The 26,428-nt window shown below is 46.4% G+C and overlaps 1 protein-coding gene across 6 annotated transcripts in view; it reads left to right on the forward strand.

Moving 5' to 3' along the window:
- The window catches only part of SNX13 (sorting nexin 13), a 2,094,218-nt gene that overhangs the window by 860,190 nt on the left and 1,207,600 nt on the right, over positions 1-26,428 (forward strand). For all 6 annotated transcript variants that reach the window (XM_069648499.1, XM_069648500.1, XM_069648503.1 and 3 more), the window contains one exon: positions 15,013-15,117. In XM_069648499.1, the coding sequence (XP_069504600.1) occupies positions 15,013-15,117 (105 nt within the window). The remainder of the gene's footprint in view (positions 1-15,012; positions 15,118-26,428) is intronic.

Genomic DNA, 26,428 nt, shown 5'->3' on the forward strand with positions numbered 1-26,428 from the left:
TCCCGTTCATGGCTGTGTTCTTCAGTACCCATGCTTGGTTCCCGTGGCTATCCGCTGATCCGGTTATGCAACAAAAGAACAGGCTATGGTATGTTCAGAGCTCATGCCGTCCCTATAAGGAAGAACAAGACCTAATTAACAGACAGTCAAGAACATTTACTTTTATTTCTGTACCCAAACTGTGGCCGTAAGACGGACCAGGGTGCAGGTAACCCCCCCCCCATGTTGCATGTGTTAACCAGCGGATTGAGTTTCTACTACCCTACGCCTCCGTGCCCACTTGCACTGCCTCCAGGTCGTTGCTGGTCAAGACCCAGGGCATGCAGCAAGATCCCCTGTCGACAGAGGAGAGCTTCACCACATGTGCAGGTACACCACACACTAAGGCCTGGGGCTGGTTGGTTGACTTTGAGAGCACTGTGGGGGGGGGAAAGAACATAGGGCTCTATAATAGTGTTTCCTCTTTGTCCCTCAGATCCTTAGAAGTCAGAGGAGCACTAGTATCCACACAAGTGGGCAACAGCTTATTTGGAGGCTAGTGGGAATAAACGATGCCTCCTCTCTAAATTGAACATTCCTTGTTAGCTGTAGTATCGCAGGCTGGCCTTACAGGGAGGCTGCAGTGCAGCAGGACAGACACAGGCGTTAGATATCGGTATCCCGATGTTCCCGGATGATAACGTAGAACATTACACCTACGCCCTTGTCCTGTGAGAGCGATACAGGAAATTCCATGATGGAGCCATGTTCAACCCAAAGTAATGTCATGATATGTCATTGAGATGTTTTTTCAGAATCAACCATGGTGGTGGATTTTGAGAGGCCAACCTTTTATGTTGAACAGGAAAGACACTGATGCCTAGCCAAACCCAGTCATGATAGAGTAGCAGAGTAGTAAAGCTTAGACTCAAATTGGCATGAGCCATCTAGAGATACAATGAGACTCACCCAAAGCCTTCCAGTAATTCTTGAGTAAGAATATTCCCTAAGCTGTTAAACCTTCAGGTAAGTATTATCACATAATTGAGTGTTGGCAGAGTATGGCAGTTGCAAAGCAAAGCAGAAAGCAGCGTCCTGTGATTTGTGGTGTTCTCCTGTAATCCTGTCTGCGTTGCAGTCTTTCCTTGCTGGCCTTTGCCTGGAGGTGGGGCATCTTTTTCAAAGACCACACTCCGGAGCGTCGCAGAGTATTGACAGAGTGTTAGCTGAGTGTGCCGCGGGTGCCATGGATCAGCACACCCTACCAGATTTCGACCAGCCTTTAACAACACAGCGACAGGTGAGATTGGCTCACCAAGAGGGTCCGTGAGATGGAATACGAGGAGTTGGTGAAGCGGAGGATGCGGTTATTCCGTAGGCGATGTCTGCACCCCTATGCTGTCATAAGGTATCGTTTCACTCCCTGCTTTGCTCCGTCTTGACCACGAGACCCCAATGGCATTTTCTTCCCCTCCCTCTACATCAGAGGGTAGTGTTTCGCCTACCTCCCATTCTGAGACGCCAACAGTGCTCATCTTCTTGCTTGCTACCAAACACTGAGATGATACACTTGGAGAGCACGCAAATTAATAATCCCTTAGCAGTGCCAAATGTAGCAATGCAGGAGAATAGTGAAAAAGAGCGGTGCAGAGTAGCGGTCATGCCCCCCGCTTGACCCGATAATGGGAAAAATCAATGGGCTTCCTCTCGGGATCTCTTCATGTGCCCAAGTGGAGAGACCAGTACTAGCCTCTCACTAATGCCCAATGTTCCGGAAGAGTCTTCTCTGCCGGTTTCCTGGAACACAAGGGGAGTAAACTCTGAGATGCACCTTGAGCCCCACATGAGCTCCTCGGCTATCGCCTCAGTTTCCTCTTCTGCACTACATCGACCAAAAGTAGCTGATGAATCTTTTCAGCCCAAGCCTCTGACCATGTGGACTGTGCCATTAAATAAGGAACCAGGCCGCTTGCTGTCAAGGAAACTAGGGTGCCTACAACCCAAACAAAGGTGTAAATCCCCATCAGATGCCAAGAACATAAAATGGCATCTTAAACCGAATGAGATTGATTCAGTGTCTGGGGGGACAACCGAATCTAAAACAAGTAAAAGATTAAAATGACAACCCGGAAATCCAAAAAGAACCCTGGCAAGACATAACAGATGCTGACTTGCTAGTGGCCGTGGATCCATGTGGTGCGACACGTCAGGAAAGACAGCAGCTACTGCCCAGTGAAATCCATAAAAGCAACCAACCTCGAACAGACAGGGGACACCTTCGACTTGACCAAATCTCAGAGCCCAGGGAAAGCACCCATCAAATACAACTGTCCGCTGACCTATCTGCTATAACGGTAATTACATCGGCAAATACCTAGGCAACGACCTGCAATATAGGCAACATAACTGCCAGAGAAAATAAGCAGGCTACGGACGGCTTGCAAGAGGAAGAGGCCCTTGGCTTGGGGACGAAAGATCAGAGGTCTGGCAACCAAAATGTATCGGCACTACATCATAACCAACAAAATAAGCAGATATCACATAATGGGGTAAAATGAACAATTGTGGAAGTAGACCCTGATGGATCAATATTAACTGTGGTCTGGGAAAAAAAAGTGAAACTTGCAAGTGACGTAGGAGCTGGAACAAAAAATATTCTTAGCACCATATTAGCGGGGTCAACTATTTAGGACAAGGGTGCCCTCAAGAAGGCGCAGAATACACAAAAAAAGGAGAGGGTCTTCCCGACTTACATCTACTAATGACTCAGAGGATACTGACAATGAAGACTCGGACAGAGATGACACCAATCAAAGGAAAAATTGGGACAAAGGTGGACCGTGCTTCCGAAGCAAACCCTTGGATTCAGAAAGGAGGTCTATCTCTAATCATCTCACTCTGGAAGAACAGTGTACAAACTTGCAAGCAGCATTGGGTTCAATGGTCTCTAACTTTGTCACCATTCCTCAAATTGTACGAATCCCTTCATGAAAACTACAAGGATCAGACAACATTGATTGCTTTGATGCAGTCCAAGCTGATCTTTATTGAATCACACATTAAGGCAACCAGGGAGAAGAGAGCAAAAGGAAGAGTCTGAGGGTGTGATTATCAAAACCCTAATTGATTTAATAGAGGAGGCAAGAGAAGACAAAAAATCCTTCTTGTCTTGCTTTAGGGACACCCTTAAATTACTGAGAACACAAGAGACTGGAAACAAGAAAAAAAGTTTGTCGGCACAAACTAACACGGAAACTCCTGTGGATGACGTGACCTGCAACAGGAGACTGAAACATCAAACATGAGAGAAAGAGAGAGTAGCTCCTTGGTGTATACTAAAGAGACAGATACACATGCACAGTTGTTGGTTTTGCCAAGGAATAAGCACTTGTCCTGAGACGAGCATTGGAGAAATCAGAAGCAGTCAAATAATGCTAAAAATAGGGAAGGTAAATGAAAGGCAATCACCAACAAAGGCAACCCAGGAAGTCTTTTCTATCTTTCACCCAGGTGCCCCGCTGGAGCCTAAGACTATGGGGGTGGGGGAAAGGCCCAAAACAACGGTGTCACAAATAAAAAAAGTCAAAATATCTACCAAGATGCAAACAAGGGGTAGGAGGAGGTGCTAGAAACTTTATCAGAAACCTAAAAACAGAGGAACACTGTCAAAACAAAATTATACTCACCAGTGGAAGTAAGGCCTCTGCTAACAAGTCTGTAAAGAGACAAGAGAGAAACTCCAGAGAAAGCCAGATGACACTACCACAAAGAAAAGCTGTAACCCTAACTATGGAAGGAGCTTTTGGTCCCCTTCTACAACTGTCTATTTATGAGGATGACGACTCTGTCCTGACAGAAAGTGATGTGATATGCAATATTACCATAGCTGAATCGGATAAGGAGGAATGTGAAATAGGAATTCCTGAAAGAAGCTATCATTTTGAAACTCTAGAAGTAAAAAAGAGCTAAACTGGCAGACAAGTGGAATGTGAAGGTGCCCCAACAACTTATAATGGAGACTCTGGTGGATCGATCAAGACAAGAGAGACGTCCTGAAACAAGGCCAAAAGAAAAGATAATAAAGAGCTGGCAGTTTGATCACTCTGGGTCACAACGACACTCGAGCGTAGCGAGAAACTCAGGAGCTGGAAAATCTAAATTGAGTGTGTTGAAAGCAAATGATGGCTTCATTATGAATCGTGCAAATATGACTCTTTTGCACAGCGTGCCACAACTCAGTGATTGACACTGAAGACATCAACATTTTAGATTTTCCTACTGAAAAGGAAAATGACAAGTTTCACCTCCATATTAAGTTTCAAGCAGTAATATCTTTAATGATAACTGCAGCTGATGATCTAAGGACTCTGGGCTTTGACCTAAATCTGTGTTCACAAGATGCAGAGCTTCAAGGTGAGACAAAAAAAGCCCCTAATAGCTTGGAGAACAGATTATAAACAACTTGATTTGAATGATGAGGAAGAGCATGAAATAGCAGAAAGATACTCTCTAACAAGACTACATGGGCCAGAAGCCTTAAGGATTGTCATCAAAGACAGGCCACGGGATAAGCAAACATCAGATCATGTGAAAAAAGATCAATTGGAAACCAGAATAGCCATGGAATAATCATGGGATTGGCTAGCAATGGCCTTGGTACAATCTCCAAAAGTATAGATCGAACAGAATGCATGTACCAGAGGGTACAAGATTGCCTTGTGGAACACCAGAGGCTTCATCCATATGTTCCAACATTTGGACACAAAGTTAACATGTCTGGACATACTATGCCTGCAAGAATCCTGGCTTGGAGAGACACCAGTGCTAGACAGATTTACCGGATATCTAAATAAGGCAGTGAAAGGAACAAAAGGGAGACCATCATCGGGCCTGCTCATCTTCATTAACAGAACCGTAGGAAAAGTGCTTAGAGTGATCAACCCCTCATCTTTAATGCAAATTATTTTAATAAAACAAAAAGAATCCCCGAACCCTAAAGAGGGAGTACAAGTGATTTTTAACTTGTACTGGAACTCCAACAGTCGCGAAGGAAAAGCCTTTATCGAACTAAAAATGAAATGGATAGACGATTTAAGAACTGAACTGGAAGACCCCAGGATAATTATATGTGGGGACCTCAAAGTTTATTGTCTAGGGGTATCAAGGAGGAATGAAAAGTCCTGTCTTAACACTGATTAGAACATGCGCTCTCGGAAATGGTAGAAACCGGGAACAGAGTCATAAGAATGTTCAATGGGCAGGTGAAGGGTGTTCGGATGGGGGTGAAAACATGATCCTCCACGAGAGCAAGTGCGACAATCGGCTACTTCTATGTTGAGGGCCCAACCTTCCAAGGGGGGACCTCCTTGGATGTTTTGCCAGCCTCGGAGAGTGATCACAACCCTCCTAATTCTAACCTGTCGGAGGCTACCGGAAAAGGAGTACTCCAATAGTGTTGGGATTCGCTGGACAGTGAAGGTTAGCCTAAATAATGGACGAAACAGGTTAAGGATTAATGACGAATCACTACTTGTACTGAAAACAGTCCTGTGTAAATGGCAATCGGCCGGGGAACAAGGTGTAGAGTATGAATCGTGCCTTCTTGCATTTAGAGAAACATCTCAGAATGGGGCCTCGGCCGTGTTCAAGAGAAAGCATGTTTTCGATGAAGGGATTGCAAAGAGAAAAAAACTAGCAAAGGACCTTAGATTACTAGATTGCCTCCCTAGTATCACTAGTATGGAGAAGAGGGTCCGTAAACAACAATATAGAATATGGGTGAAATCCTATAGAGCCTCTTTGTATAAAATGGACTCAGAACACATGTTGATGACCCTAAATAACAAAAATGGCAACTTCTTTTGGGCTCTTTTAAACTGTAAAGAAAACAATAATGGAGCCCAACAGCTAAATCCAATCCAAGAAGTTGGATGGTTGGAACATTTCGAACTGATTTATGGACAGAGCACTGCGCTAGAAATTACATCTGAGGAAAGTCCGGAATCCTAACCCATGGTCTATAGATTTCGACAAAGAAGAAATAAAGTACATCATCTTGAAGGCCGGAGCATCAAGGGCACCGGGTCCACACGGCATGACAAATGTCATGCTGAAGGGAACTCTGGAGCTGTGGACCGATTTCAGCTTTGTCTTGTTCAGCAGAATTAATCAACTAAAAGCAATTCCTGACTCATGTAAAAGGGCGGTAGTGGTCCCAATTTTTAAAAAAGGGGACAGAAATAAACCAAGAAACTACCGCCCAATTTCACTGCTGGATGTGCTAGGGAAAATCTATGTAGGAATATTACTCAAACGTCTCAAAGAGTAGATACAAATCTCTGGCAATTTCGATCCTAGAGAAAACTGGGTTTGTCGAAAAAGTGGCCTGTAGGTTGAACTTTCTTTTGATAAGCCTCCTAAAAATGAAGATCCTAAAAGGTAATGAAAAACTCTTTATAGCCCGTATAGACATGGAGGCAGCTTAACTCTTTATAGACTGTATAGACATGGAGGCAGCTTTCGACGAAGTCAACAGAAACATCCTTTTTTTGCGAAAAGGCAATCTAATAAAAACCAGAAGGGGCTTAAAACAAGAGTGCCCCTTGGCATCAGACTTGTACAACTTTTATATTGTGGATGTGAAAGGAAGATTCGAACCGAGTAGATCTTGCTCGCCAAGGATCCAACGGACAGTCGATGTGCCACCTACTGTATGCGGACATCCTTGTGTTGCTGGACAGAATGCCACTGGGCTTACAAAGAAAATTGGACTCCCTCCAATCTTACATGGAACAGAATGAACAAAAAGTTAACATCGGTAAATCAGCGATTCTGAAAATTAAAAATCCATTTGTAAAAGCAGGAACATCCTTCAAGTGGTGTTTGGGGAAGCATGAAAATGAAAACAATAAAAGCCATAGAATACCTGGGCATAACAATCAGCTCGTACCCCAGCGAACAGCCCTGGATCGACAATTTGCGGATGAAAACAAATCAAGGTACTGAATATAGGGAGAACGTTTGGAAAATGTTCACTCCAACCAATTATTGATTTCTATAATCTGAGGGTTGTGCCCTCTATAACTTATGCCGGTGAAGCAGGGCTGGGAATACCCTGGGAAACATGGGGAAAGCTAGAAGGGTCATTTTGGAAAGAAGTTTGAGGCTTCTGAAATTGGTCCCATTGGCTGTCATTAGGCATGAACTGGGCTTACATACTTTGTATTCGCGAATTATCTTGAAATCTGTCAACTTTTCACAAATTGCTAGAGACTGACTGCTCTCCGCAGTATAGGATCATCAAAATCGAAGATGAAGGAAGGACTTTCTGGCCTTTGACACATTGGCGAGGCAAATGCATAGAAATCCTATCGAGCCTCAACATGAATGTTTAATCCTTATGTGCACATCCAAAGAAAATTAAGATTGCAATTATGTGTGCGGACTGGTCAGAAACGGAAACAAGCGGAGTGGTGCACAAGCTTTCAGCCCTTCTGACAGGGTCTCCTAACATCACTCCAAACTATCTGAAAAAAATCACCAAACCCCAAACACAGAGATTTGATTTAGCGATTCAGGCTGAACATTTTAAGTACAAAAAAATCCTCTTTAAGTATGGGATAACAACAGATAAGTATCGGTTTTGCGCCTCACAAGAAGTCACTGAAACATCTGATCCTTTTTTATCAAGTCTTAACATCGGAACGAACTAGACTTCTTTATGACATAGTGAAACATGGATTTGACCTGAATCCTGATCTATGGTGGGAATGTTTTGTATGGGGTTTCCAGTATAAAGGGAACAAAGCCTCTGAGAGTTTATATGGAGGTGATATTTGGTAAGAAATCTGAAGACATATCATTAGAACACCCTCATGTTGAGATGGATTAGCAAGGATTGTGTTAAACCAAAAGAGGCGATACCTGAAAGAGACCTATGAAGGACCTGAAAGGGATCTATGCAGGACTGGGGGCCAGTTCAAGGAGGAGAGGGTTCAGAATGGTGAGTTTTAAACGAATAAATCAATCTCTTGGCTAGTGAACAGGGAACGTAAGTAAAAGCAAAGGTTTGTATTTTAACTAAATGCTTAATAAAAAACAAATCAATAAAAACATAATTACACAACTACTATCATATACATATGTACAAGCACCATTGGGAGTTCTGCTAACGGAACACCAGCGCTTTACCTTTAGAAACAGTTATGCATTAGTTGGCAACATCAAGAGCAACACAGTAAAAACTATGTGTAGTAAAGACAGTGAGAAAAAGAGCAAACAGTAATTTAGAACCAGTATAGACAGTTAAGTAAATTAGGCATAACAACCACAGAAAAACCGAAGACGAGTTCCATAGTTCCTAATACGTCCAGCCCTGCTAAGAATGTAGGCCTAGTGCTCAAAGGTCACAAGTTCCACAATATGTATTTTGCAGGAGGGTTTATTATTGGCATGCAAGTAAGAGTTGCTAAAGCCAACTGTTGAGTACATTTTCCAGACGATTAATTAAAAGATGAGTTCTTAAATTTCTTTTCCAATCCCACCACACTAGAGGAAGCCTGGTGGGGGAGGGAGGCGTGCATGGACCAGCCTCTGTAACTCCAACCCAAGTCGTGCCCTTTGTTCCACTTTTTGGCGGGCTTCTCCACAGAAGCCTCCAAAAGTGGTGCCACTCTGTCTGGGTCTACAGGATGTGTGGGAGAGGGGTTTAGGCACCCTGGACTGAGTTGCCTCGACAACTCAAGTTGCACTCTTGTGTGATTGGCCCAGTGGTGAGCCGCCGGCTCACCACTTAGCATGTTTGAGTGACAGCTAGGACTGATGAATGGGTTTTTTTCTGCATAAAAGCAGGACTTTTGGGACTGGGACATCAGACGTCGCCACAGGACCAAAGAATCCGAAGAGGGAGAAGCTGAGCCGACCTGCAACGACGACACCACCGGTGGAGCCCTGCTGAACCGACTCGCCACTTCTTCCAACGACAGAGGAGATCTTGATCCCGAAGAGTCTTCTTCCTTTGACTGGTGGGGATAACCAGTTTGCCCGCCTTTTCACCTTCCCGGATCATCTCGTGGCCGCCTTGCCTGTGCAAAGCACCCCGGCAACCGGGATACCACGTTTTACCACTACCGCGAATTAAAGGGTAGTACCTTTTAACCGGACAACTCCGCGGCTGGCAGTGCAACGACCTTCAGCTTTCCTCCACGTCGAGATCTTCTCTTCCTCTGGACGACACCGCGACTTGCATCAACTGCCAGGAACAACTTCACCCGTTGGAGGATTCTCCACACTTTCAAGGTACTGTGTCCGCCTGGCCTCCCTCGCAACCGTCTGTGTGGGGTGTCTCGTAAATCCTCATCTTACCACTTGCGTTGGCCCTAGGCTGGCTAACTGAACTTTTCTGAGCTGAACTGATTCCTTTTTAAACTCTCTGCAAGACTTTCCAAGCCTTTTAAACTGTGTGATCTTGGGCGCATTGGTGTTCTACTCTCTCGGAGAGGGAGCCTGGCCTCTGAACTTTTTGCTCACAAGTAGACTTTGACTTCCCTGCCTTGCTGAGTGTTTCTAAAGTATTGTGTTGTGTGCTGTTCCTAATTTCTGCCTTTTCCCTCCCTTTTTCTTAACTTATTGGAGTGCCATCTTTAGTTAAGCACTCACCTCTGTCTGGAAATAAGTGGTCTTAACTAAGACTTGTCTAATAAGGAATAAGGGATGTATATATATGAATAGTGACTGTGTTTTTGAACTTGCTTACAATAATAGTGCTAGAGTGTTTCTAAGTGTGTCTTTAAATAAATAATTATATACTTGATACCAAAGCTCTGGCCCGTGTTTGCTTGTGTTACTGTTTTTGGTACCTATCTTGTATACTCTATATACTGTCTAACTCTTCTTGAGAGAAGTCTGGCTGCTCTGCCTCAGCTATCCGGTAAATCTGGTTGGTGCAGACTGCTACCAAGTGGGTTTACTGCCAACACCTGTAGTCTTAAATATTTTGCAGTGGTCCCTAAGGGAACTGCACAGGTTTCTGCCTAACACAAGGTAAGAAGTAACTTGTTCTTCTAGCCTCTACTCGGCAGGTTAAATTCGATCTGCCTGATACTGGGGCTGAGGTATATGCTTCACTGAACTCCAAAGGGCACTCGGACCCCGTTTGGGTGCCGCCCTCGGTCGCTCAGGACCTTCTGTGGTGGGCCGACGAAGGCAATCTGATGAGGGGGGCTCCATTCTGGCTGCCCTGGCTGGAGGTGACTATTGTGATGGACGCATCCCTCACGGGATGGGGAGCCCATGCCAACGAGCTGACAATCAGCGGTCGTTGGTCTCCGTCGGAGTCCTGACTCCATATCAATCTGTTGGAGCTGAGGGCCGTCAGGCTTGCCCTGAAGGCTTTTCTGCCAACTGTGCGAGGAAAGAATGTCCTGATCCTGACAGACAACACAGTGGCCATGCACTACCTCAACAAAAAGGGGGGGGGGCAGGGTCACTTCCTCTGTGGAGGGAGGCGATGCAGCTCTGGTTCTGGTCCATCCAGCAGGAAATTTCGATCTCGGCAGTTCATCTGGCCGGAGACGAAAACGAGACGGCTGACGCTCTGAGCAGGCAGAGCGCGATCTCTCACGAATGGGAGTTGGCTCAGGAGATTCTCCTGGAGATCTTTGCCCTTTGGGGGACTCCTCAAGTGGATCTCTTCGCCTCCAATGTCAATCGGAAGTGCAAAAGTTTCTGCTCGTGGGAATTTCCTCCAAGAGGAGCCTTGGGAGACGCGTTCGTGGTGGAGTGGTCCTTCCCACTGCTGTACGCGTTTCCTCCAGTCCCCATCATCCCCAAGGTGCTGCGGAGGTTACGGAGGTTCGGTTCCCAGATGATCCTCATTGCTCCGGCTTGGGCCAGGAGGGCGTGGTACACGGACCTTCTCGACTTGTCCATCTGCCCTCCACGTCGTCTTCCCTACCGAGACGATCTGCTCTGACGGAGGGGGGGTCAGGTTCTCCATCCAGAGATCAGATCCCTCAACCTTCACACTTGGCTTCTGAAAGGTTGAGGTGTAAGGATTGGGACCTCCCTGAAGACATGATGAAGGTGTTGCTTTCGGCCAGATGGCCGGCAACAAAGTCTCTGTGCCATTGGAGAAAGTTCTGCGACTGGTGCCAGGGTTACGAATGTGGATCCTTTTTCATGCGACATTCCTGTAGTTCTGTCTTTTTTGCTTTCTTTAGCCCACAGGGGCTTGCAAGTGGGTACCATTAAAGGTTACATGGTGGCGCTGTGTTAGGCAGAATCCTGTGCAGTTCCCTTGGAGGGCGTGGTACCCATCCTAAAAGATTAAGACTGCAGGAGCAGCAGTAAACCCAATTGGTGGTAGTCTGCACCACCCAGATTTACCTGGTAGCTGTGGCTGAGCAGTCAGACCTCTCTCAAGAAGAGTAGGGCAGTATGCAGAGTATGCACAATAGGGTCAAAACACAGTAGAGCAAACAAACACTGACCAGAGCTTTGTATAAAAAGTATATAATTATTTATTTAAAACACACTTTTGGCAATACACTCGCACTCTCAATGAAAAGTAATCTACAACACAGTCAGGTAAGTATACACACCTCCCTTGATAACTATCAGACAAGTCACGGTTAAAGCACAACTATTTGTTAAGACAGAAGTGAGCGCTTAACCTAGATGGCACTCCAATAGTTTAGGTTAAAAAGGGAGAGAAATGGCAGAGCATAAAATAAAACAGTTCTCAACACTTTTAAGAGTTCCGAGCAAGGGGAGAAAGGCATGTTATACTGTAGAGCCAAAGTTCATAGGCCAGGCCCACTATAAATGGAGCCAATGCGAAATGTGCCCAGGATCACACGGTTTAAAGTGCACTGAAAGTCTTTGCAGAGTGTTCAAAAGAGGTTGGGGTGAGTCAAAAGATATAGTTAGAAGGGCTGGGGCCAACCCAGTATAGAAGCCAAGGATTTAAGGGTCACTTTTAGCAATCTGTAGAAAGGGAGGCCAGGCAGGACAACCGTACCTTAAAGACGAAGGAAGCTCCAGCGGGGCAGTTGTTCCTGGCAGTGGTTGAGGTTCGTGGTTCTGACCAGGGGAAGAGAAAATCTCGTCGAGGAGGAAACGTGGAGTCGTTGCACTGCAGAGGGATGAAACCAGCCGCGGAGTTCCCGATTAAAAGGTGCGGTCCTTTTTATTCGCGGTCAAAAGTGGTGAGCTTGGCTATCCGGCCGCCGGGGTGCTTGGCACGGGCGATTCGACCAAGTGACATCTTTGGAAGCAAAAAAGGGCGAACTGGTTGGTCCTACCAGCTCAAAGGGAGAAGACTCTCCAGCAGAATATCTTCTCTTGTCGTTGGAAAAGTGGTGAGTTTGTTGCAGCAGGGCTTCACCGGTGGTGTCATCGGTTGTAGGTGGCTCAGCTTCTTCCCTTTTCGGATTCTTAGGTCCTGTGGCGACTTCTGAAGTTCCAGTCCCAAAGGCCCTGCTTTTATGCAACAAAAAAACCCATTCATCAGCCTAGCTGTCAATCACACATGCTAAGTGGTGAGCCGGGCGGCTCACCACTGGGCCAATCAGAGTAGAGTGCGACTTGGGTTGATAAGGCAACGCAGTCCAGGGTGCCAATTCCCCCCTCCACCCTTCCTGTGGACCCCAGACAGAGTGGCACCATTTGGAGGGCTTCTGTGGAGAAGCCCGCCAAAATAGTGGAACAAAGGGCTCGACCTTGGTCAGAGTTACAGAGACGGACACAAACACCATTTTAGAATCAAGTTCTGGCAAAAAGACCCAACCGGTGATTTAATAAATAAATAAACCGGCGGGATCTTTAACATTGCACCAAAAAGTGGTGCGTTTAAAATCAATGGTAAAATCCCATAGAGAATATTCCAGAGGAATATTCTGTGTGGTAACCACTGCCACCAGCCAGAAACTCGACGAGGGGGGGACGGGACAGTGCCCCCTCGAAAACAGACCCAGGGGGAATCGAATTACCCCTTACCAGTACTTCCACAATATGATGGTTTGTACTGGTTCTGTTCACAATTTTGGACTAGTAAAGCCAATGGTGACTTTACATGCCCTGGGAGACAGTAGTCAGTCCCAGGGTATGGAGTCTATGTTTGGGGGTCACTGTGACACCCCTGTGGTACTGCACTGAGGGTGCTGTGTACCACACATACAGAAAAACAGATGATACCCTATGGAGTGAAAAAGAAACCCCATAGCCCATAAGCACATAACAAGTCAAGGACATAACTCAAATCATGTCTGGGAGTAAAAGAGTCTCACTCTTAGCAGGAGAAAATAAACAAACTCCAAAAATCCAGCAAAGCTGCTGGGGGACTTACTAGGTTTGGGAAATTAGCCTTATCGAAGAATTCTCCCTAACATGCTGTCCATATTTAAGCGCTCGTCTGAGGAGTGTTCTTATTTTAAAACGCCTTTAATTTCTCAGTTTCTTAAAGGGCTCACTAATGTGTTCCCTCGGTCACCTTTCCAGGTGCCCGGTTGGGATTTGAACCTTGTCCTCAAGTTTCTAATGGGTGCTCTGTTTCTTGTCCTTTGAGACTGTTAACCTCATTCTTTTCCTTTGAGACTGTTAACCCTTAAAACTGTATTTGTAGTTGCGGTCACTTCCGCTCGCAGAGTGAGTGAGTAAGTTACAGGCACTTTCAGTTAAGCCACCCTTCACTGTGTTTCGTAAGGACAGGGTTGTCCTTGGAGTTCGTCCTTCCTTTCTTCCGAAGGTGGTGTCGGAATTTCATTTGAGCCAGAAGGTTGTTCTTCCGGCATTTTATCCTCCTCTGCATCCTGGTAAGGACGAGGAGAGGCTCCATAGGTTAGATCCTAGGAGAGCTTTAAGTTTCTACATTTCACGCATGTCCCGGGTCAGAGTGGATGATCAGCTCTTTATTGGTTACGCTGGAAGGCGTTTGGGACAAGCTGTGACTAAGCAGACTTTGTCTAGATGGATTATCTTGGCAATTTCTGAATGTTACCGCCTGGCGGGTAAGGATCCTCCTGCAGGCTTACGGGCCCATTCGACTAGGGGTATGGCTGACTCTACTGCCCTGCAGAGGGGTGTTCCTGTTCGTAACATCTGTGATGAAGCCACTTGGGCTTCGGTCCATACTTTTCTACGTCACTACTCCCTTGATTCTATCCATGGGCAGGATCTGGCCTTTGGCAAGGCGGTCCTTTACTATGCAATTTGATTGGGCATTCTAAATTTTTATATTCTAAACTCTTTTCCCACCTCCTTACATTGGTACTGCTTTGGGAGTCTGTCATAGATATGGAATACGTCGGAGGACCCAATCCCCTCGAAGAACAAGTTACTCTCTTACCTGGTAACGTTCTTTCGATGGGATGGTCCGATGATGTATTCCATATCGCTCCCTCCCTGCCTTCCCCGCTACAGAATTTCTTATGCAATTGCAGCTTACGTTTCCGCAAGGCTTTCTGTGGTCATATTGGCAGTAGATTTGTGCCACATATTCTGGGAAAAAACTACAACTGAGGCTACGGGCGTCGTGTGTCCTACTTATAACATCTGGTGACGTCGGCTCGACGGAGGCCCTCGAGGACGGCGTATCGACGTCATCGACGCAGGACGCAGACGCCGAAAGATTTTCCGAAGCAGCACAGCTGTGGTGATTACTGTCATAGATATGGAATACGTCGTTGGACCATCCCATCGAAAGAACGTTACCAGGTAAGAGAGTAACTTGTTCTTCTTAGTGGCAGGTACTAATTTGTGTGCTGGCCAAATGGTTAAGACACAAAGATCCATTTCGGTCACCCCCCAGTCCCTCTATCCCATTTAATACACCCATGGTTTTGTAACAATTGTTTACTGTTAAACTAAGAATTATAAGGTGTCTAACTTGGTATACATTTAAGTGAACTATGGTAAGGTATTGAAATGGTAAATTAATGTTTGTTTTTGTGAAAAACAGTATACGTTATGTTGAACCAATTCACACACTAAATGTCAGTTAAACCGAACATGAATTCATTCAGTTTTCTGCAACAGGCATCACCACGAGTTGATGTTGAAGAATACCTTGTAGCAAAACTGGAAGACAAGTTGGAAAACGAAGATCCAACGCCTGAAATATTTGATGACATACAGAGAAAGGTATGTAAAAGTGAAAGACACTGGATATTCATTTTTTACTTGGTCACTACAAGAAAAAGAAAAAAACATGTATTACGTGTCTTAAATGTTGCTACTTTAATAAACCGGATTACAAGGTTAAAATGGATTTCCAAAATCAGTCCTGGGTGAGGATTTTAGGAGGCCACCCTATCATTGTGAACAGGAAAGACAATGAGGTTGCAAAACCCAATCAACTTAAGGTAACAGAGCACAAGCCTTAGTCTCAGCAAGGGTGTGAGTGTTCTAGGGCTGCAAGGAGTCTACACAGAGCGACACCAATAATAAGCAAGGGAGGATCACCTGGGTGGAGGGTCCTTGGGGATTGGGAGCGGGGTACTGTAAGGAAGGCATGGTGTCAGCAGTAAGACGGACACAAGTGCCCACAGTTCAAGGGTGTTTATTGAACTTCACCAAGGGTGTGATAAATGCCTATCTAATGCTAAATCTACAGATGGGAGCAAGCTACAAACATCAAATAATAATAATGCAGTCCTAGTGGAGTCTCGTCAAAAGAAAAGGGGCCTATACTAACATCAAAATATTGCCAATCCTTACCATTAAATATACATAGTGTGGGGTAGTGTTCAAGAAAATTAAAGGTGTTCACAAAATGATGTCCGAATGTTCAGGCCGTTGGCCTCCCTTCCCCACGTTTTCAGCACGGTACAAGGCGGTTCACTTGAGCAAAGCACACACTCTGGCATCTTCGGTACGAGGATACAGTTCCATTATCAACATCAGGGCCTTCTGTGGTGCAAGTCACTTTACTTCTCAAGTCTCTTGGTTAAGAGGACCTGATGTACAAAAACAAAACACAAAGTTCCTTTCCTCTTATAAGTACTGGTGTGTAGGGAGTTGGTATAGGCATATTCAGCAATCCATAATATATCTGACCAGGTCTCCTCAGCTTGATGGAGCATACAGTGTAGATACTGTTCGAGCATCTGATTCATTCGCTCAGTTTGACCATCCGTTTGGGGATGGTGACTGGTGGATAGTCAGATGTCAATGTGAGCCAAAGCGCAGCACTTCCTCCAGAAATTGGACACAAACTGAGTACCACGATCTGAAACCAGTACCGAGGGGAAACCATGGAGCCATACGATGCATTCCAGAAATACTTTTGCTAGAGTGGAAGCGTTTGGGAGCCCCTTTAGAGGGATGAAGTGTGCCATTTTTGAAAACATGTCCACAACTACTAGAATGGTGTTGAATCCCTGACTAGATGGTAGGTCAGTAATAAAGTCGAGGGATAACTTGTGCCAGGGTGCTGGTGGGATATCCAACGGTTGCAAGAGTCCTGCCAGTTTCTGTTTGGATGATTTGTTTTGAGCGCATACTCCACAAGATCGGATAAATTTAACAATGTCTTGACGCCACGTGGGCCACCAATAATTCCGTTTTACTTTGGCTAAAGTTTTTGCGATCCCCGGGTGGCCTTCAATTAAGGAATCATGATAGCTGGACATGACTTGTTCTCGTAGTTCCTGATTTGGTAAGAACAAGCGGTTTCTGAAGTAGGGCAACTGGTCCCTTATCATGTAATGCTCCCCTTGTGTGCACCACTCTTGTGATTGCTTAGGACTCATCAAGTTTTGGATTTTTTGTGCAGTTCTTTCTGAGTGATGGTTGCTGTAATTCCCAGGAGTTTATCACATGGGATAATAGGTATCGGGTCCGGTGGTTTGTAGTCCTGTCTTTCAATACCCTTACGGGAAAGGGTATCCGCCTTCCCGTTTTTGACTCCAGGTCGAAATGTAATCACATAGTCATATTCAGCGAAGAATAGGGCCCAACGTAACTGTCGTGAAGATACTGGAGATTTTGCTGATCTGTTATGACAGTGATGGTGTGTCTTGCACCCAGAAGGTAATGGTGCCAGGCCTTAAAGGCAGACTTGATGGCTAGGAGCTCTTTATCTGTGATGGCGTAATTGAGCTCGGGGGGTGTAAATTTACATGACCAGAAGGCAACCGGGTGTAACTGACCCGTTTCAGGATCCTTTTGCGAGAGCATGGCTCCCATAGCCATGTTTGATGCGTCCGTTTCCACCACGTATGGGAGTTCTTGGCGAGGAAGGCGTAGAATTGGGGCCGAAGTGAATGGAGCCTTAAGTTCCTGGAAAGCTCTTTCTGCTTTCTCTGTCCATTGACATTTTTTATTGCTCTTTTTTAGTAACGATGTGATGGGATGTACTATCTGTGAGAATTCCGGGATGAACCAGCGGTAGAAGTTTGCAAAACCTAACATGCTCTGTACTCCCTTGAACGAGTTTGGTGATGGCCAGTTTAGGATCGCATCTACCTTGTGTACATCCATACGGATACCCTTCGGACTAAGAATGAAACCAAGGAACTCCACCTCGGAAACATGGAATGAACACTTTTCAAGCTTGGCATAGAGCTGATGCTGGCAGAGTTTTGCCAGTACGGATCGAACGTGTTTGACGTGGTCTTGTTGTGATGCGGAGTACACTAGGATGTTGTCAATGTATACTAAAGCACATACATCAATTAATTCCCTTAAAACATCGTTCATGAGATATTGAAATGCAGCTGGAGTGTTGCAAAGGCCAAAGGGCCTTACTTGATATTCGTACAGGCCATACTTGGTACCAAAGGCGGTTTTCCATTCATCGCCCTTTTTAACTCGGACAGGGCGATATGCTCCTCTTAGATCTAGTTTTGTGTAGATTTGGGCGTCTTTGACTTGGTCAAGCAGTTCAGGAATCAATGGCAGGGGGTAACGGTTTTTGACGGTAATCTGGTTCAATGCGCGATAGTCGATGCACGTTCTTAGGTCCCCTTCATTTTTCCGTACGTAGAACAGAGGACTAGCCGCCGTGGACTTCGAGGGACGGATGAACCCGTTTGCCAGGTATTGGTCGAGATAGGACTTCAGGTGCTGGTTTTCTGGTTCTGTGAGTGCGTAGATTCGTCCACAAGGGATCTGGGCGCCGGGTATCAGGTCAATCTGGCAATGGTATGGTCTGTGTGGAGGTAGGGTATTAGCTTGTTCCTTCTGAAACACGTCTTGAAAATCCTGGTACTCTCTTGGTAGGGTCCCGGCCGCCACTGTTCCCAGCGTAGAGGTTCTGGCGTCGATTGATTGTTTCTCTTGACGATAACACGTTTGAGCACAGGTCTCGGAGAAGGCCAGCTCCTTTGCTCACCAATCTATTCGAGGATTATGAGCTACCAACCAGGGCATCCCTAAAATCAGTCGAAACTGAAGTGCCTTGATGAGGTTGAAAGCAATAGATTCTTGATGCCCATCATGGCACAGAAGGGTTAATGTTGCAGTGCATTGGGATACTGAACCGGAGGCTATTTCCGTGTCATCGACTGTGGTTACAGTGTCTGTGGTTAACTTTGGACTTAAAGGAAGTCCCATCTGTGCTGCGAGATCTTGGTCTATGTAATTCCCAACAGCTCCACTGTCAATGTACGCTCTTGCTGCGTGCATCCGCGATGGTTGTTGGTGATCGATCAGGATCACAGGTAGTGCAAAATGGGAGGTCTGTAGTTCCCTTTCTTCGCTCGACAAGTGGACCCCTACACTTGCCGGGCTGGGCAGTTTTCTGACTCTTTGGTGGGGTCTTCCTTGCCCGTAGCTCCTACTATCCTTCTCGGTGGCTTCACTGAGCACTCCTTTAGAAAGTGACCCGATTTTCCACAGTACAAACATAATTGCTGTTGCCTCCTTCTATCTCTTTCCATCTTAGTCAAGGGTGACCTGACGCCTCCAATCTGCATTGGTTCCCCTGAGCCTTCTGTTGATCGAGAAACATTGTCCCTTGAACGCGCGTAAATAGGGCGAGAGTCGGGTCTGATCCGATCTGCTCTACGGTCTTGCAATCTTTGATCTAGCTGAACCACCAGGTTAATAAATTCTGCACAGTCTTGAGGGGAGTCCACTACTTGTGCGAGGACATCCTTTAGCTCTCCCCGCACACCCCTATGAAATAACATGGTTCTCTTCAGGCCATTCAGCTTCAACCACAAGTCTATTTAACGTGGCGATGTATGTCAATAGGTCTTGGATCCCTTGACGAAGGGATAGAAGTTAGTTGTCTAGAGCCTGTCCATGAGTACGACGGGCGAAATGTTTTTCCATTTCCTGTTGAAAATCACGTAACAGAGGATCATCTTGAGTCACAAATGGTACTGACCAGTCTGCAGCCTGCAAAGGAAGTGCAGACGACACTGGTTCATAAAAGTGGCATATTTCTTAGGATCCCCAGTGAATCGCTCCAGTGGCGCCAAGGGAACTGCCCCAGGATGGGTTATCTGAACAGGGCTGGTTGATGGTACTGGCATTGTAGGCACGTTTCTCGGCAATGGTGCATGTCCCGCTTGCGACTGGAGAAGTTTTCGGGTTAGGTCATCTGTTCATTACTTAGCAACTATCAACTCCCTCCTCAGGGTGTTTGTCTCCTGCCGGGCTGCGTGTACTTCGGAGCGTAACTGTCCCAACATTTGGGCGAACTGGTCGGTTTCTGATGTTTCCATGACGCCCAGGTGGATTTTTGGTGTGAGGCTTTGCGTTCTGTAATGCTCACCTGATATCCACGGGGACACCACTTGGCCGGTGCGGACTTCCGACCACTTCGAACCCTTCCCTGGACTTGCTCAACCAAGCACTGGGCCTGAAACACAGTATTATCAGAGGTCAATTCCCTATTGGTCTTCCTTGTCTGGCCCCCCTTTTCTTCCCTGGGTCCCAACCTTCCCCCGGACCTCTCCTCACCTTGTTTTTTGATGTGGAGCACTCTCCGTCCTGCCTTTGATGCAGGGGTGCGTTGGGTGATGCAGGCTGGAGGGTGCCTAGTTGCTTCACTGGCACGGGCCCGGCGGACAGGGCTTGCTGCGGCTTCAGCCCGATCGGTAATTGGAATGAGTCTTACAAAAGTTCTGATGGCTCTAGTCCCTTTAATACTGTCTTTCTTTCCTTAGGTGATGAAGGTCTTGAGGATGGCAATGCGCTGCTGAAGTAAGTAGGAATGCGGAGCGTGATGCTTATTGGCTTCCTTAGCACTAACCAATGTTCGTCTTTTCCGTGTCCTTTTAGGTGCCGCAGTAACCCAGCATGGAAGCGAGCTGAGGAGATTAGCTGCGGTGAGAAAGCGCGATGTGTGGCGCCTCTTAAATGTTTTGCGCTAACCTGATGTGTCTTTTCCCCTTTTTCAGATCGGCGGGATGCTCCGGAGCAGAAGTTGTCCGATCGATGGGCATTCAGGTAAGGATTAAACTCTATTTGCAAATTCGAGAGCTAAGTATTGCAGAATGCTTACTAATGTGTTTTCGTCTATTCTCCCCTTTGGTAGGGCGCGGCGTGCCGAGATGGAGATGACTCTGCCGTAGGAATCCGGAAGACTGGGAAGAGCTGGACAGAAGTTGGATGCTCTTCGAGGTGAGTATTGGCAACAAAGTTCTTATTCTTGCAGGTGCGCTGGCGCTGAAGAAAGAAGTGGGCCTCTTCAGGAGATCCGAGCACAGTGAGTGTCACGCTGCAGGTGCAGAGAAACGCAATTAATGTTTCTCAGGCCGGGTGTGGTTTAAATAGTCTGTAGGTATCCCAGGTATCCCTGGGCTGAGCCTCACCCGAAAGACTAGACCGCTCATCCAGTTCAAGGAACTGAATTACATGGGGGCATCCATTGCCCCATAATACATTGAAACTCCAATACTAAGTGGATCTCAGGACTGTGTGTGAGCTTGGTGCCAAAGGCGCTAAGTCTGATTCCAGGTAGTGTCTGGGGAGATGGAGAGGCCCTTAGGGGCCGACTAGGTGGCCGTGACCTGGCTCCAGCCTGATATGCCGGGGGGCTGGGGGCAGGAATCGTGACAGGACAGTACCACAGTGGCAAGCGCTCCTCCCCGCCTTGGTACCGCCGACACACAGTGCAGGTTTGGTCAGCTTTAGTTCCCGGTCTTAGGTTTCTTACTTTCCAAGATTCACGAAAGTAACGGTCTGAAAAGGTCAAGGGCACTTTCCTCCTTGCAACCCTCTCTGGTCTCGCTGTCTTTCTCCTCATATTAAACTGCCATCTTGGAACTGCTGTTTCCTCGTGTGCTTTGCCTATCTCAGAGTGTGCTTTCGTGCTCAGCCTTTTATCTGTGTGGGGAAGTGTGATGGAAGTCGGGTGTGTGTAATGATCAGTAATTGCCTGACGTTGCCCGACCATTGTATTGGGACATGTTGGGTATACAGCTCTAGTGTTAGTCCATTTTCGCTCATGAAGATTTGTTCGTGAGAAAGTGTTCGTGTCAGGAAAGGAGGGGGGGGTGAGTTCCTCGGTATCCTACCTGGTAGGATGGGGAAAAGGTGTTACAGGGAAGGGTATTCCGCATCTGACCATCCGGTTTCCCAATTCCGCTCCCCGAAGACCCCTCATCCTGGTGATCCTCCCGCACTGATCCACCCTCAGGAACTGGATCCAAAAGCAATGGCTGTGTCCTGGCCACCTAGATGACAAATCCCCGGGGACTAGCGGGTGAGACGCCTTCTAGTTTCTCACTGTACCCACAGGAGAGACATAGTATCCCCAATTTCCTATTAACGGCCGGACTAACCCTCCCCCAGCCTTTGGAGGCTACTGTAAGTCAGCTCCCCACATTTGATCCCTGACCTTACTGGGACGAGGAAGAGGCGACTAAGAGTCGTGAACACCAAACACCTATTTCACCACTCTAGTACTGGGGTGAAGAAGATGCCTTGTAGAGTACCATGAGAGTCGGGCATGTCCCTTCAATTATGGTCAGGCAAACCCAATAGAGACTGAAAACATGCAACCTGTCAAGGGGTTGCAGGTGTATAAATGGACAGTCAGAAAGCAGCATAGAGAGCAACAGGGAAGCCTGTGTGGGGAGGACCAGCAGGGGACCCGGTCCGTGAAGAGGCAGCCGTGGTGGGACCTGAGGAGCAGATCCAGGGCGCCGGCCGACATTCCATGTGTGGTAGCCTCCTTATTAGGCACACAAGCAGCTGGAGCTGCGAGCGAGGAGAGAGAACGCCTAGAGGGGGCACTCCTAGCAGGCTACGTGTGTGCATATTGAACACTGAACTTTAAGGAACATTTGGACACGACTTAAATCATGAATATTGAATACTGAACTATAAGCAAACTTGAAATCAAGCTGAATTATGCACAATGAAATACCGAATTGAGTAAAAATTCCAAATTGAATACATTGCATTCTGAATTGGATAACACTGTAAAGGCCAAGCAAATGGTGATAACGGAAAAAGGGAAAGTGCCCATTTTAAACCAACCTGAGGAAAGTGCAAATGTAAAAGAATATCACAAGAAAGTGGGGCCATGAAATGAGAACACCCTAAGTGAATGGAATGAACAAATGCTATGCAGCTACAACTAACGCCAAAAGTCCAGTTAAGAGACTAATTGAATCTGAATCTGTACACAGGGACCAGGCCAGAAGAGCCTGTGTGAACTACGGAGTCCATGAATCCTGGACCTGTGATGGGTGGACTGTGTGGTGCCTAGACCAGTCAGTACTAAATTGTGAAAAATAAGAACATTGTGAAACAAGCCCAGGAACAAGTGGCTGAGTTAACGTCTGGGGGAAGGGGCCATGAGGACTTACTAATATTGACTTGAGGAGGAATCCTCAAGACCTGTTTCTTTTGAACTGTTGCTTGAAACTTTGGGAAGGGAACCCCGAGGATTGTATGGAACTGTTGCCTTGAGCTGGAGAAAGGCAATCTTGAGACTTTTGGGGAATGGTTTTGAACTTGGGGGAGGGGAGCTGAAGAAGAGGTTAAGAGCTGGAAGAAGCTCAGAACTTTGTTGAACACTCCTTTGTTGATCATTGTCATCCCTACATGTTTTTTAGCTTTAGTTGTGAGGGCAAGGATAGGTTTTGGTCAGGCAGATTCTTAAGTTGAACTCTTGGACACAGATGTACCTTAGTTTTGTTCAGCTAGGGAAATTCCATCTCATATGGCAAGTTAGACCTTCTACCATCCTGACATTTACCTTAATAAATTAGTTTGTTTTGAACATTGAATCCGTTGTCTGAGTCTTATTTCATGACGCCTTCACAGTACCCAGATCCCTAATAAATAGAAAGAACTCTTCATAAAACGGCTTCCTTAGCTCTTATAAAGTCCACCCCAAAGATGGTTTGGTGCCTTTGTACCCAAAGGTCACCAGTTCCAAAGTATTGACTTTACAGTTAGGCTTATAAAGAGTTTGGGAGTTCCAGTAGTTATGATTAATAAGAGTCAAAAAGTTAAAATTCAATAAAGTAGATTCACTCCATCACAGTTCTTCGGATAGTCCTAGGAAGGGATCCTTGGCCAGGCCTCCGCCAACCAAAGACAGGAAAGATGGATTTAGGGACTGTATTGGTTGGCTGTGTTACAGGAATTGTTTTCAGACCCCTTCCAGTAGAACACCCAAATGAGGAAAGATGAAGACTTCTGCGGGCCAGCACGCCTCAGGACACTTCACGAGATTGAAGGGGTATTGCCATGTAAGTCACCGCTGTCCAGCTGCGACAAGCAATCTTCATGGGATGAGCACAGGAACAGGCCAAGCACAGCTTCTGTTCATGCAAGAAGGTGTCTTGCATCATGAACTGAAGAGCCTCCAAGTTCCAAGGATGTACATGAAATGGTGATGGCTGCAACGAGTTATCCCAAGAGAAAGCTGTCCAGTCCACCATTCACCTGTTGTTCCATGAACACTTCCAAAGTCTGAGATCCTCGAGTAGGGGTCGCGACTCATTGTTCCCACTGTTCAAGGGGCACCTTAAGATCAGGCAGAGGAGATGGACGTCAAAGGCACAGCACTGCAGAACCTGCGCTGCGACGATTCCTTGAGTCATCAGCAGGCTGCTCTTCTTGGTAGGGGACTTGGCTCCATGATGACCTGATAAATAGATGCAGGAGCCATTCTTTTATCCAAGATTTGGGCTGGGAGCATGCCCAAGCCCGGCTAGTGGTAACAACCTGCACTATTGGAGCAGGTAGTGCCTAGTCAAACATGGATAGCCACTACCTGCAACATATGCCCAGCAACATGCGCTCAGGTACCAGCGAAGAGTATTGGGACTAGACAGTCCCAGCCTCTTCCTCTAGCCACACCCAGTAACTGGCCCTCATCCTGTGAAAGCCACAGATTTCCCCAGGAAAGGGATTTCCATAAGGCAATTCTTGACCTGAGAAGGCAGGAAGAAGGCCAAAGAACAAGTAAGAAATATTGTAGTATGGCCATCTTGGGGTGCTAGCCACCTTTTAGTAGCCATTCGCAGTCAATGCAAAAGTGTAAGAGTACAGTGCCACATAGGGTAAAAATATCACTGCTGCCACTCTTAGGCACATTGTCAAAGTGACCATAAAGCCATTATTTATTTTATTTTTTTAATTTTTTGGCCAGTCCGATAGCACAGCGAGTAGAGCGCTAGCTTTGACGTCTGTGCAGCGCCAGATGATGCTGGTTCGAATCCTGGCAGGGCCAAACTCAGCCTTTCATCCTTCCGAGGTCGTGGTAGCGCTACATAAATGCTAAATTATTATTTATTATTAATTAAAGCTCTCTACAGCCCAAGGGCATCGAGGCACTGTTGCAAGAAAGTGTCTTAGTTACAGATACGAAGGCTTTGCTTAGGGTTACAGTAGACATAGCAAAAGCCTTACAACAAATGAAGTGTGTGTTACAAATAAATACCTTGGCATACAGCACTAAAAGCCAATACGGCCAGTCGGGCCCCTTTATACAAACAACATGGTTTTGATAGCTTTCCTGAAGGCTGTGTACGAGTCAGTGTTCTTCAAATGCGATGGTAGAGAGAGAGTTCCAATGGGTTGTGGCAATGACAGGGAAGCTAAATCCTCCTGCGCTGGTCCTTGGGGTTTTAAGAATGGTGATATCGGTTTGTGTAGGGGATTCTGGTATGTCTGTCTGAAGTAGGTTTGGTGAATCTCTGTGATAGGTAGAGGGGGCCAGTGTTATGGATACATTTATGTGCGAGGGTGAGAGTTTTGAAAATTAGGCATTTCTTAATGGGGAGCCAGTGGACTAGTTTCCTAGTTGCTGAGATATGTTCCATTTTGGATATGCTGGTGGTGGCCCTAAGGGCGTTGCTTTGGATTGTCTGGAGTTTTCTGATGTTTTTGGCGGTGGTGCCTGCAAGGAGGGCATTGCAATAATGAAGCCGCGACCAGATTATTGCTCTTGCAGTGGTGAGGCAGTTCTGCTTGGACAGGAACTGACTGGCTGCATTGAGCAATTTGGAGTGCTAAGCCGCAGCTGACGATATGGCATTAACCTGTCTGATCATTGTGACGTTAGAGTCCAGGTAAACCCCCAGGGTTTTGACTGCTTGGGACACTGGGATTTGAGTGTTAACGATTGTGAAAAAGCTGTACTTTCCATCGAGTTTCTTTAGGGTAGCCGGGGATTCAATAAGTAAAAGTTAGTTTTTTCAACCATTGAGGCATATACAATTTTGTGTCATCCAGTTTTGAATTGTGGAGTAAATGGAGTTCAGAGTTTTTGTAAAACTTGTATTCGCCTGAGAGGGGATGAGGACCTGCGTGTCATGAACATAGTTTGTGCATGTCATGCCTAATGAGTCATGGAAGTTGAATAATGGCCACATGAACAGGTTGTAGTGGGTGGATGAGATGCTGCAGCCCTGTGGGACTCTGCATTTAATCAGTTTGGGGCTAGAGCAAGCTTGGTCAGAGAACTTTCATAACTCTCTCCTGGAGAAAGAATGTGATCCAAGCTGTAGCGTTGGGCAGAGGAAGAGGGTCTTATGGTCCACCAAGTCAAAAGCTGCCGATATGTCGAGGAGCAGATGGAGGGCTGGTTTGCCTGCGTCTCGGAAATCATCAATTTGGTTTTTGAGGTTTAATAGTGCAGTTTTGGACCCATGGCCAGGACGGAAGCCACACTGGTGGAGACCAAGAAGGTTATTAGCCTCAAGGACATTTTGGACCTGCAGGCTGTTTGGTAGGCTGCTTTGTCGAGGAGTTTTAAGAGAAAAGGGACTGTGCTAATGGTGCTGTAGTTCCTCGGGATGTTTGGGTCGAGCGCAGGTTTCTTAAGAAGCAGGCATACCCAGGCTTCTTTGAGGCAGACTGGGACCTGGCCTGGCTTGAAGGAGGCATTAATAAAGGCTGTATGGAATGGGGCAAGGGTGGAGGCACATTCTTTAGTGAGTTGTGCAGGACAGGCGTCCCCTTTGGATTTGGAGGGTTTGATTTGAGGGGGCGATAACTTCCAGTTCGTTCAATTCCTTGAAGGAAAAGGAAGGGG

This window comes from Ambystoma mexicanum, chromosome 2q (assembly GCF_040938575.1).
Source record: "Ambystoma mexicanum isolate Mex_15411 chromosome 2q, UKY_AmexF1_1, whole genome shotgun sequence".
NCBI classification, from domain to species: Eukaryota; Metazoa; Chordata; class Amphibia; order Caudata; family Ambystomatidae; genus Ambystoma; species Ambystoma mexicanum.